Genomic DNA, 12765 nt, shown 5'->3' on the forward strand with positions numbered 1-12765 from the left:
CTCTGAGTGATGGAAGTTGGTTCGGGTTGAAAAGATGATGGACATCTGCAAGCAAAGCCCAATCTATGAGTTGCTCATCAGCTGCATTATTTCTACTATAGCCCCATTGTCAGTGGTGGCTATTAAGGTCACCAGGGTATGCAGCAGGGTGGGAAAAAGACAGAAGTGAGAGCTTTGGCCATTCATTATTTGGAGGTTTGTTATGGTCAGTTGTCTGACTCTTATTGCAGCAATAGAGACACGATGGTCTTGGATTACTCCAGAACTGAAATATCTTTAAAATCATGACTGATGTACAAGGTGAAGCCAGTGAACCATTTTAGAACATTGCATGGCAGGTGCTGTCATCTCATGCACCTTTGGAAGATGAGCGTCAACATAGAATGTGACTGTGGACACCAGTCAGAAAATTAGTGCGCCAGTGGGCAGCTTCGGAAGTGGCTTGATGCAAATCTGATATGCCAGTAGCAAACAATCAAAGTCACAATCACTGTCAGTGCTCACTTTGATTGTTTGCTACTGGCATATCAGATTTGCATCAAGTCACTTCCGAAGCTGCCCACTGGCTCACTAATCTGGAGTAGGGTATTTGAATATCTCTAATCCCCTTTCTTGCCATACAAAAGATGAATACATTCTCAGAGAAGGGTATAAGCTTGCTGTGTGAACCACAAAGTTGAGCATTCCAAGTTTTTCCTAATATCCAACTTAGACCTCCCCGACTTCAGCTTGAGACCATTGCTTCTTGTTCTGTCATCTGCCACCACTGAGAACAGCCGAGCTCCATCCTCTATGTAACCCCCCCTCAGGTAGCTGAAGGCTGCTATCAAATCCCCTCTTACTCTTCTCTTCTGCAAGCTAAATAAGCCCAGTTCCCTCCGCCCCTCCTCATAAATCATGTGTCCCAACCCCCTAATCATTTCCGTTGTCCTCAGCTGGACTCTCTCCAATTTGTCCACCTCCCTTCTATAGTGAGGGGACCAAAACTGGACACAATACTCCACATGTGTTCAGGGCCATCCCTAGCTTTTCTGGGGCCTTCCGCAGCCCCCTCCCATGGGGGGTGGTGGGGCCCCAAGCCTCCGTGGGGGGGGGGCTGGTTTGGGAGTTGGGGGTAACCGCCCCCCAGCACTCACCGATGGCATGGCTGGGTCTGGGTTGCTGCACTTCCTGCTGCCGGTGAGTACAGGCCTGGCCCTGCTGCAGTCCTCTGGGGAGTGGGGGCGGGGCTGGGGCAGAGCAGGGGCGGAGCAGGGGTGGGGGGAAGAGCAGGGCAGGGGCTTTGGGGAAGGGGTGGAGTGGGGGTGAGGCTGGGCCAGAGCAGAGGCGGGGTTGGGGCGGAGCAGGGGTGGGGGCCATGGGGAAGAGGCGGGGCTGGGGCTGGAGCAGCGTGCAGCTGTGCAGGGCACCAGGAAATTTGCCCTACACAGCTACATACTTTGCTTATGGGTAAGGATGGCCCTGGACGTGGCCTCATCAGTGCGAATAGAGGGGAACAATCACTTCCCTCAATCTGCTAGTAACACTCCTACTAATGCAGCCCAATATCCCGTTAGCCTTCTTGGCAACCAGGGCACACTGTTGACTCATATCCAGCTTCTCATCCACTGTAATTCCCAGGACCTTTTCTGTTGTTTTTGTTTCTGTTTGTTGTACCTTAGAAGTGATATGAATTGTCTGTCACCACAAGGAGAAAGATAGACTGTAACTTAGAACTTTTGGTGTATCTATACTTGATCGGCTTTAACACAGTAGACCAACACTCCTCCGCTCCACCCCCAAAGCTGGGGCTAGACCATACTCCGAGATCACAGTAAGGGTGACAACAGACCCATGCCTCAGACAGGGAAGGTTCTAGAAGCAGCGAAGCCATGACATCACAAGCTCCCATGGGGTTCTGGAACACCAGCCCTGACTTTGGCACTCAGGGACTTTCTGCTACTCTCCACTCCACAGGCCCGGTGAGCAGCTATCTGGAACGGGATCCAAGAATCCAGGCAGGGGTCAAATCCCACAGTTCCTATTCCAACTAAGCCCACAAAGGGGGCAGGACAGCCATCAGCACCCCTGCAGCCCTGACAACACTCCATGATCCCGGGGCCATCAGCTTCCGTGCTGTGCTAGTCTCCTGAGCCCTCTTGGCCGGCCTAGCCATGGCCCCTAGTCTGAGGGCTGCCCAGCAGAGCGGGCAGACAGACTCCATGCTCTTAATACTGTGGTTGCCTTGCTGAGGGTAAGGTCCCACGACAGGCACTAACCCAACTGCTCGCTGCCTCCTTCACAGTGCACCTTGTGTAAGCAGCTTGTGCCAGGCCTAGGGCCCCAGCTGTGGTCAGACATCCCCTAGAGTGCAGCCTCCAGTTCCGGCCACACTGCAGGAATGGCAGCTCTCATGCTGCTGTCCATCTTGGCCTGTGTCCTTGTGGGGAACATGGGGAAGATCTTCCGGCGCTGCGAGCTGGCCCAAGTGCTGCACCAGGCAGGGATGGATGGGTTCCGAGGCTACAGCCTGGCTGATTGTGAGTGATCCCCTGGCCTCCTCATGGGTCTGTACATATATTCCCTTCTGCCTCCCTTTGGGGCTCTGTGTGTATCCTCCCAGCCCCACCCATGAGGTTCTGTGCATCTCTCTCCCCCCGCTCTCCCCGTGGGACTCTGTGTGTATTCATCCCCAGCCACACACCCATGGGGCTCTGTGCATATCCCTCCGCATGGGGATCTGTGCATATCCCGCCCCCTAGGGTGACCAGACAGCAAGTGTGAAAAATCAGGATGGGGTGGTAGGTAATAGACACCTACATAAGACAAAGCCCCAAATATTCGGACTGTCCCTATAAAATCGGGATATCTGGTCACCCTACTCCCCATCACCCATGGGGCTCTGCGTGTAGCACTCCCCATGGGGATCAGTGCGTATCCCTCCCCCATCCTACCCATGGGGTTCTGTGCGTATCCCTCCTCCAGCCCCACCCCTGCATGGGGCTCTGTACGTATCCCTTCTCCCGACCTCCCCGTGGGGCTCCGTGAGTATCCCTAGCCCCACCCCTCCATGTGGCTCTGTGCAGATTCCTTCCCCACCCTCCATGGAGCTGTGTGGGGCTCTGTGTATATCCCTCCTCCCGCCCTCCCTATTGTGCTCTGTGCATATCCCTCCCCGTGGGGCTCTGTGTATATCCCTCCTCCTACCCCCACCCTCCCCGCGGGGCTCTGTGCGTTACTAAATCCTGCACCAGGGCTGTGCATGGCATTCCACGAAAGCCGGTTCAACACGGACACGGTGGACCATGAAGCTGATGGCAGCACTGACAACGGCATCTTCCAGATCAACAGCCGCCAGTGGTGTGATGACTACAGGAGCTCCACCCAGAACCTTTGTCACATGCACTGCAGTGGTGAGTAACCCTCTCCGGCCCCAGTGCTGACCCCTGGGCCATGGCACAGTGCTAGAGACCTGTGTGGTAGGGAGCAGGGTGGGGTCCTCCCTGTAGGAGGCAATCCCTCCTGGTAGTCACGGGGAACCAGCATCAGGCCTGAGACGTTTTGGAATGGAAGGCCACCCTTGCCTTCAGTGGACAGCAGAGGGCAGCACAATGGGGTCTGGGTTGGTTGGCTGAATGATGGCATCTCCTGCTAGGAGGACCAGGGCTTCCTGGCTACAGTGTTGCGCTACCAAGGGATATGCCCTATCCTTACTCTCTTCTCCTCCCTCGCCCCCCCCAGATTTGCTGACCAGTAACATCAACGATGACATCGTGTGTGCCATGCAGATTGTGCAACAGCCAAGGGGCATGGGGGCCTGGTAAGGGGGAGCTGGTGGAAGGGTGTGGGTTGAGTGCCACTGTAGCAGTGCATGGCAAAATATGCAACACAATGTACTGCTACAACTTGGCAATTGTACAATACAACACATATTGCAACATAATAAATGCAATGAAACACAATGCTATAAGGCAGTATTTAGTGCAACAAGGTGCTACACAATGCAGTACACCAGACAATCCCACAAAACAATGCAGTGTAAAGAAAACATACAATGTAGCTCAGTACTCTTTATACAACCCAACAAAAGACAAAGCAACCAGGGCCGGCTCCAGCATTTCTGCCGCCCTGAGCAAAAAAAAAAAAAAAAGCCACGATTGGCAGCGGCAGTTCAGTGGCAGGTCCTTCGCTCCTTGCTGCAGGTGATGCCCCTCTCCCTTGGCCGCCCCAAGCACCTGCTTGTTAAGCTGGTGTCTGGAGCGGGCCCTGAGAGCAACAAGGCTGTTACCATGCTGCCCTGCCCATAGGCAGCTGCATCTCAGCGCTGGACAAGTAATCCTTGTGCAGTGCTGCTGTTACCCAAATTCTCCACCCCGGAGGCAACTACTGCTCAGCACCATGTGAGCTATCCCCCTACATTTTCACTGTGTGGTTGTAACCTGGCTGCCCCACCCGAAAGGCAGCTGCATATCAGTGCTTGGTGAGTGAGCCCTGCATAGTGTCTCTGTTGCTGTTACCCAGCTGCCCCGCCCGGAGGCGGCTGCATCTCAGCACTGGGTGACCCATCCCCATGCAGCAGCACTGCTCTCAATGCCAGTTGATCTCGCTGACCTTGCTCTCTCTGTTTACCCTTCTCAGGCTGGCCTGGAGGAAACACTGTGAGGGCCATGAGCTCTCACAGTGGGTGGAAGGATGCAATGTGGGAAGTAGATGAAGGAGTGCCTTGGGATGCCCTGGACCTGCTAGATGGGGCATACTGCAGTCACATCAGTCTCCTGCAGATTTAGCACCTCATTGAAATCCTCCGTGAGCACCTACTTCTCCTTCTTAACTAGCTCCAAAGTGGGTCATTAACTGTGGGGGAGTGTTGTCCCCCTAGTGAGATTGCACCTTAAGGCACTGGGAGCAGATTTTCCTGAATAAAGCTGTCTGACGGTCTAATGACAAAAGGGTCACACATTTTATTTAGAGAAGACAATAGGATGGGGGGGGAGGGGCGCCTGAGAGAGTCAGGACTCCTGGGTTCTATCCCTCGCTCTGGGATGGGAGTGGGGATTCTAGTGACAAGAGTGGGGGTGGGGAAAGAGCTGAGTGTCAGGGTTCCTGGATTCCATTCCCAACTCTGGGAGGGGCTGGGAGTCAGGATGCCTGGGTTCTATTCCTGACTGTGGGAAGGGCTGGAAGTCAGGGATCCTTGATTCTCTTCCCATTTCTGTTCATCCATCTCCTTGGAGCCTATTTCTATCTATTCTGGCTCCCTTGTCACAATAACTCTGAAGCAGCTACTATCCACAATGAGACCCTGGGGGAAGATGGAGTCATCCTGGCCATCTCTGGGAGGGCAGGCTCATCCCCCTTTGCACACAAGGAACTGTAAAATACAAGTATCAGGGGGTAGCTGTGTCAGGCCTTGGCTACACTTACCAGCTAGTTCGACGGCTGGAAATCGAAGTTCTGGGTTCGACTTATCGCGTCTAGTCTGGACGCGATAAGTCGAACCCGGAAGTGCTTGCCGTCGACTGCGGTACTCCAGCTCGGCGAGAGGAGTACCGCGGAGTCGACGGGGGAGCCTGCCTGCCGCGTGTGGACCAAGGTAAGTTCGAACTAAGGTACTTCGACTTCAGCTACGTTATTCACGTAGCTGAAGTTGCGTACCTTAGTTCGAATTGGGGGGGGTAGTGTAGACCAAGCCTTAGTCTGTATCTACAAAAACAACAAAGAGTCTGGTGGCACCTTAAAGACTAACAGATTTATTTGGGCATAAGCTTTCGTGAGTAAAAACCTCACTTCTTCGGATGCAAGATAAATCTGTTAGTCTTTAAGGTGCCACCAGACTCTTTGTTGTTTTTGTAAAATACAATACACTTCTTGGTTTAGCATGGTGAAGAGCCCCTTTGCCTTTCCTGATCCTCCACTGTGCCCATGTGTCTGCTTCATTGTGTTTGCATAAATCCCCAGTGGCTTATGTGGGAAATGTTTTCAAATTCCCCAGCTAAGACCACACACATTCCAGTGTCAGTCACTAAACTGAGGTCAATTCATCTGTCGGACTCTATGGAGAGAGAGAGAGAGAGAAAGGTGTGTATGGGGATAGATAAATATATAGCCAAGTGTTTATGGGGATAGACAGACAGATGCATACGGCAATAGAAGAACAGACAGAGGTGAAACTGGGTGTGGGAGAAGAAGCCTAGTGGTACTTGAGGTGATCAGAGGGCAGGCCAGAGGAGCCTAGGTTTGTCCCGATTTTATAGAGACAGTCCCAATTTTTGGGTCTTTTTCTTATATAGGCTCCTATTACCCCCCACCCCCATCCCGATTTTTCACATTTGCTGTGTGGGGGTGTGAGAACTGGCACAGTTTGGCGGCTCCCATATGCTGGTCAGATTTCCCTGTGCCCAGGATCCTAGCCCCACTGCCTGTGTGACCAGCATGGGAGCAGGGACCTATACACTCCTCTGGCTCCAGCTGGGAACAGGCTGAAGGGACAATCCTGAACATGTACAGTGCTCCCCATCTTCAGAGTGTGCTGCACAACCTGGATAGGTGGTTAAAATGCCAGAACAAACCACTCTTGGATACATTACTGCACACAGCCCTGTGGCTGGGGTTTGATTAAATAAAAATAAGCAGCGAAGCTGCAGCACTGCCAAATAGTGCAATCCCCTCCTGCTTTGGTATAAATAATTCAGACAGCACAGAACCCAGGAGCCCTGATTCCCGCACTAAGCACTGGTGAATGGGGAAACTCCACATCTCTTTGCTAGCAGGTTATTTTCCTGCATGTTACAAAGCAGCAACCAGGCAATATACTGGGCCTGAAGCCTTCAGCACCTAGGAAACTCCAACTAGTACAAAATGCTTCAGTGTGTCGCCTCAGAAACAGGCTACCATGAACACATTAAACCCTGTCCTGCACTCCCTACACTAGCTCCCTATAGAACAACTATAGGTTCTCAAACTATTGAGCAAGCCTCTGAGTGCAACCCCCCTTATAAATTAAAAACACTTGTTTATATATTTAACACCATTATAAATGCTGGCGGCAAAGCAGGGTTTGGGGTGGAGGCTGACAGCTCGCGACGCCCCATGTAATAACCTCACGACCACCTGAGGGATCCCGATCCCAAGTTTGAGAACCCCTGCTATAGAATTTAAACAAGTTCAAAGTCTCAGTCCCTGTCTTCAACGTGCCCCATGGCCTTGGCTGAGGGTATTGAAAAGACTGTCTAAAGAGTGAAGAAGCTGATTATTTGAGTCATAATTTCCTTGGTGCAATCCCGTTCATTTACAAAGACTGGCCACACAGGCCTGTCTCCATGAACAGAGCAGAAACAAACAACAGCAGGCAGTTTAAGGAACAGTTTAAGGATTCAGAAATCAAACGCCATGTCTACACTAGCACTTTTGTCAGTATAACTTATGTAGCTCAGGGGTGTGAAAAAAACAAACCCCTGAGCAACGTGTTACACCGACAGAAACACTGGTATGGGCAGTGCTATGGTGGCGGGAGTGCTCCTTTCGCCACCCTAGCTACTGCTGTTTGAAGGAGGTGGTTTAATTATGTTGACAGGACAGATCTCTCCTGGTACAGCTGTGCTGCTGTAAGCTCTTTAGTGTAGACATGGCTTGTCTCTCCAACAAGTACTGCATCCAAAAGAAAGCTCTGCCTCTTGCTTCCTGCCAGGGTCATGTTCACAACTAGAGCTGGCTGAAACTTTGGGGTTTCACAAGAAAGTTAGGTATTTTGCAATTTGCTTTTGTTCCAATTCTGATTGAAAGCAAATTTTACTGAAATTTCTCACGAACCAAAGGTGATGACAGCCCTTAACACCTTTCCATGTAACACCAGCAGTATTCTCAGCTCTGCCAAATGATCAACTTGATGGAGTTTTAAATGGTGATACCCTGAAAGATGACATCACACACACACAATTAAGAAATTACAACCTATACAATTGTAACTGTTTCAATATGCTGTGCTTCTGTCATGACTGGAGCTGGTCTGAAATTATCTGACTAAACAGTTTTGTCAGAAAATGCTGATTCAGTGGAATCAGAACATTCCACCAGAATGTGATGATTCCATTGAAATGTTTGCCTGTCTACTTGCCTGCTTTCCTGCCAGCTGAGTTCTCACTGTATGTTCCTCCTGCAGCTTTTGTGCTAAATTCAGTTGAGCTTTTGGTTGTCAGGATCCAGTAAATACAGATAGTGGCAAACATGTTGGCAGTAGTTGGAGAAAACTCCAGTATTTTCAGTGTGTTACAGAGTGATTCTAAGTTTTCCATAATGAAATGACCTTGGTGAGCAGAATCTGGCGGTCATTTCAGTTATTTGCCAGTCTCTTCAGAGTTTCTGCTTTAGAACCAACTCAGCATGATCTAAGACAGTGGTTCTCAACTGGGGGGGTGGTCTGTGGTGCCCCCCATACCCCCTGCAGGGCTGAAGCTGGAAGCTGAGGGACTGAAACTTGAGCCCATGCGGGACTAAAGCTGGGACTCTCAGCGGGACAGAAGCTCTGAGCTCATGGGTGGAGTAGTGGAGGTGTTGAGCCTCCAAACTGCAGTGCCTTACCCAGAGCTGAGCAGTCCTGGGGTCAGCTCCACACCCTTCTACCTCCTCCTCTCCCCCAGCCCTTGAGGCCCTACCCCCTGACTAGGTCGGAGGAGGGCAGGGGGGCTGGAACAATTTCTATAGTGGGGGTGCTGAAAGCCATTGAACCAAATTGTAAACCATGTATATAATGGAATTCACTTCAACACCTAGTTCCAGCACCTGTGGAGGTGGGAAGTCAAAGCTGGGCACTGTAGGGTAGCTGCTGCTCTGGCTGGTGCCATGTAGCAGGCAGGAGCAGCACTCCCATCTTCTGCTGCTGTCTGGGATTGCACCTGCTCCTCAGCTCCCAGCCCCCTTTGACTGGTCATGCAGCCAGTAAGAGCTGCCCAGGCAGGAGGACCCGGCTCAGGGGTTGCAGAGCTCTTGGGGAGCAGTGATCACGGGGGGGGGTCCCTCCCAAGCTACCCCTCTCCCTGTGCCCTGAGCTACCCCTCTGCCCGCAGCCAGCCCCTAGCTCCCCTTCCCCACAGCCTGAGCTACCCCTCTGCCCACACACAGTCCGTAGCTATCCCCTCCCTGCACCCTGAGCTACCCCCTGTCCACACACAGCCCCTAGCTCCTGCTCCCTGCACCCTGAGCTACCCCTCTGCCCACATACAGCCTGTAGATACCTCCTGCCTATGGCTATCCCCTCCCTGCACCCTGAGCTACCCCCTGCCTGCACACAGCCCCTAGCTATGCACTCTCTGCACCCTGAGCTACCCCTTGCCCGCATACAGCCCCTAGCTACCCCTCGCTGCACCCTGAGCTAAACCCCTGCCCGCACACAGCCCGTAGCTACCCCCTGCCCACACACAGCCCCTAGCTACCCCCTCCCTGCACCCTGAACTACCCCCTGCCTGCACACAGCCCATAGCTATCCCCTCCCTGCACCCTGAACTACCCCTCTACTCACATACAACCTGTAGCTACCCCCTGCCTGCACACAGCCCCTAGCTATCCCCTCCCTGCACCCTGAGCTACCCTCTGCCCGCACACAGCCCATAGCTACCCCCTCCCTGCACCAAGAGCTACCCCCCTGCCCGCACACAGCCCATAGCTAATCACTCCCTGCACATTGAGTTACCCCCTGCCTGCACCCTGAGCTACCCTTTGCCCGCATATAGCCTCTATCTACCCCTTTCCCTGCATCCTGAGCTACACGTCTCACTGCACACAGCCCCTAGCTCTTCCCGCATGCATCCTGAGCAATTTTCAAACTTTTTGAGCTGAGCCCTGCCCCTAGAGTTATAATTTTTCATTGCTCCACCATGACCCAGACAGGTGAGTTAGGGGGTGGAGGTTGCGCACCCTCCCTGGACCCTGCCATGCGGAGATGGCCTGAGCCCCACCAGCCTCTGCCTCCCAAATATAGAAGTTAAACTATGCCTATGCCTAAGGCCCCCTCCTGGCCCAGAGCCCCGAGTCCCCTCTGCCGAGACCCTGCAGTTTTTATAGCATGTTTAGGGGATCTTCAGAAAGAAAAAGGTGGAGAACCCCTTATCAAGGAGATGCATTAGCACAGGCTACACATTATTTACATGACAGGCAGCGAAGTACAAGCTCATACACCGATGTGGCACAACGGGGGTAGGTAAGCAGCAGTTGTCTCTGCATTCTTCTTGCACTGTGTAAAACAAAGCCTTCAACTTGTTTGCATGCTTGAAAATGGCCCCGAATCCAGTGATGCAAGATTTCATGTCTTTCATTTCTTCTTGGTGGTGTTGATCCTGCTTTGAACAGGGGATTGGACTAGATGGTCTCCTGAGGTCTCTTCCAACACTAATATTCTATGATTCTGTAGCAGTAGCAGCTGACAGCACAACATTAATCAGATAAGCAGGACAGGTATTATGTAGCAGCTGCAGTTTCTGATTGAGTTTTATCTCCATGCCCACTTAGCAATGTAGGAAGCAGAATCTGTTAGTTGTGGCCACATTTTCCCAAGTTTGTTGGTACATCTTGTGACCCAGTGTGCCTAGGGTAGCCTTCACTGGAAATGTCAAGGTCAGGGCAACCTGCAAAAGGGAGTGGTTAAATGGTAAAGCAGTCACATACATACAAAGACTTCAAAGTCCATATGTCAGGTTCTTAGCAGTATTGGTGAATTTGCTGTCTTGAAAGTCCCTCTAGAATACATCCACAGCTCAGATGAGTCATTCAGTCCTTTGTTCAGAGCTTCAGTTTGTAGAAAAGTTACTCCAGAGGTAAGAAGCAGGACTGAAGACAAAATGGACGTGATGCAGCTGCCTTTTATAGTCCTTTTGCCATGTGTCTGGTACTTCCTTTGTTCCGAACACAAACTTCACAGCACTTGGAAAGGCCATAGAGTTCTCAGTCTATCCTTGCTGAGACATGTATCCCCTGGCTCATTTCATAGAATCATAGAAGATTAGGGTTGGAAGAGACCTCAGGAGGTCATCTAGTCCAACCCCCTGCTCAAAGCAGGACCAACCTCAACTAAATCATCCCAGCCAGGCCTTTGTCAAGCTGGGCCTTAAAAACCTCTAAGGATGGAGAGTCCACCACCTCCCTAGGTAACCCATTCCAGTGCTTCACCATCCCCCTAGTGAAATATTTTTCCTAATATCCAACCTCCCCCACTGTAACTTGAGACCATTGCTTCTTGTTCTGTCATCTGCCACCACTGAGAACAGCCTAGCTCCATCCTCTTTGGAACCCCACCTTCAGATAGTTGAAGGCTGCTATCAAATCCCCCCCTCACTCTTCTCTTCTGCAGACTCAATAAGCCCAGTTCCCTCAGCCTCTCCTCATAAGTCATGTGCCCCAGCCCCCTAATCATTTTTGTTGTCCTCCACTGGACTCTCTCCAATTTGTCCACATCTTTTCTATAGTGGGGGGCCTAAAACTGGACACAATACTTCAGATGTGGCCTCACCAATGCCAAATAGAGGGGAATAATCACTTCCCTCGATCTGCTGGCAATGCCCCTACTTATACAGCCCAAAATGCCGTTAGCCTTCTTGGCAACAAGGGCACACTGTAAAAACAAGGAGTCTGGTGGCACACTGTTGACTCATATTGTGGCAGAGCTCCGACCTTGTCCCCATGAATCCCGCACTTCCAGGTGGTTTATGCTAGCCTCAGAGGCTCACTGCGACCCTCCACGTAGCCTCTCTCTCTCTAGGGCCAGGTACAGTCTACTGAGCCCTTTCCATCATAAGCCAGCAAGGAGATTAATGAGAGAACTTCCACAGTCTCTGTTGTCCCTACAGGCTTATTCATGAACAGTTGAGCCTCCTGTCCTGACAGGGGCCTATCTTCCCCTCCCAGGAGGTGTTTCTGTAGTGGCGGGTTGGGGGGAACCTGGGCCCACCCTCTACTCCGGGTTCCAGCTCAGGAACCCTAATGGCAGCAGCTGTTGGCAGCCAACCTTTCACTGCCAGCGTCGCTACATTTCCCCTGGTCACTTGCCCACAGCTCTCCCGCTTCTCTCTCTTAACACTTTCTTCACCCTTACCTTAGGGCTCCCTTTCCAGTGGTTTGAGGGTGTCTTTATTACCCAGCCCTTCAGCCGCACTTCCTCTCCTCTGGCTCCTCTCAGCCTGACTGGAGTGAGCCCTTTTATAGTATCAGAGGGGCCTTAATTCTGCAGAACTGCCACTTAACTAGTCGGTCCCCAGCCTGTAGCGGTGCATGGGATTTTTCTGTCCTTAAGTGCAGGACTTTGCACTTTTCCTTGTTGAACCTCATCAGATTTCTTTTGGCCCAATCCTCCAATGTGTCTAGATCACTCTGGACCCTATCCCTAACCTCCAGTGTATCTACCTCTCCCCCCAGCTTAGTTTCATCTGCAAACTTACTGAAGGTGCAATCCATCCCATCATCCAGATCATTAATGAAGATATTGAACAAAACTGGCCCCAGAACCAACTCCTGGGGCACTCTGCTTGATACTGGCTGCCAACTACACATCGAGCCGTTGATCACTACCCATTAAGTCTGATGATCTAGCCAACTTTCTATCTACCTTATAGTTCATTCATCCAATCCATACTACTTTAACTGGCTGGCAAGAATACTGTGGAAGACTGTATCAAAAGCTTTGCTAAAGTCAAGATATATCATGTCCACCACTTCCCCCATATCCACAGAGCCAGTTATCTCATCATAGAAGCAGGGCCGGCTCCAGGCACCAGCTTAGCAAGCAGGTGCTTGGGGCGGCCA

General features: G+C 51.6%; 1 protein-coding gene across 1 annotated transcript; it reads left to right on the top strand.

The window, feature by feature from the left end:
• The first annotated feature begins 2297 nt into the window (after window positions 1-2297).
• LOC117876037 (sperm acrosome membrane-associated protein 3-like) lies at window positions 2298-4693 on the top strand. Its single transcript, XM_034767750.1, has 4 exons — window positions 2298-2519; window positions 3234-3392; window positions 3721-3799; window positions 4618-4693. The coding sequence occupies exons 1-4, from the start codon at window positions 2381-2383 to the stop codon at window positions 4691-4693; spliced, it is 453 nt and encodes a 150-aa protein (XP_034623641.1). The 5' UTR covers window positions 2298-2380.
• Window positions 4694-12765: the final 8072 nt, after the last annotated feature.

Source organism: Trachemys scripta, chromosome 4 (assembly GCF_013100865.1).
Source record: "Trachemys scripta elegans isolate TJP31775 chromosome 4, CAS_Tse_1.0, whole genome shotgun sequence".
Lineage (NCBI taxonomy): Eukaryota > Metazoa > Chordata > Testudines > Emydidae > Trachemys > Trachemys scripta.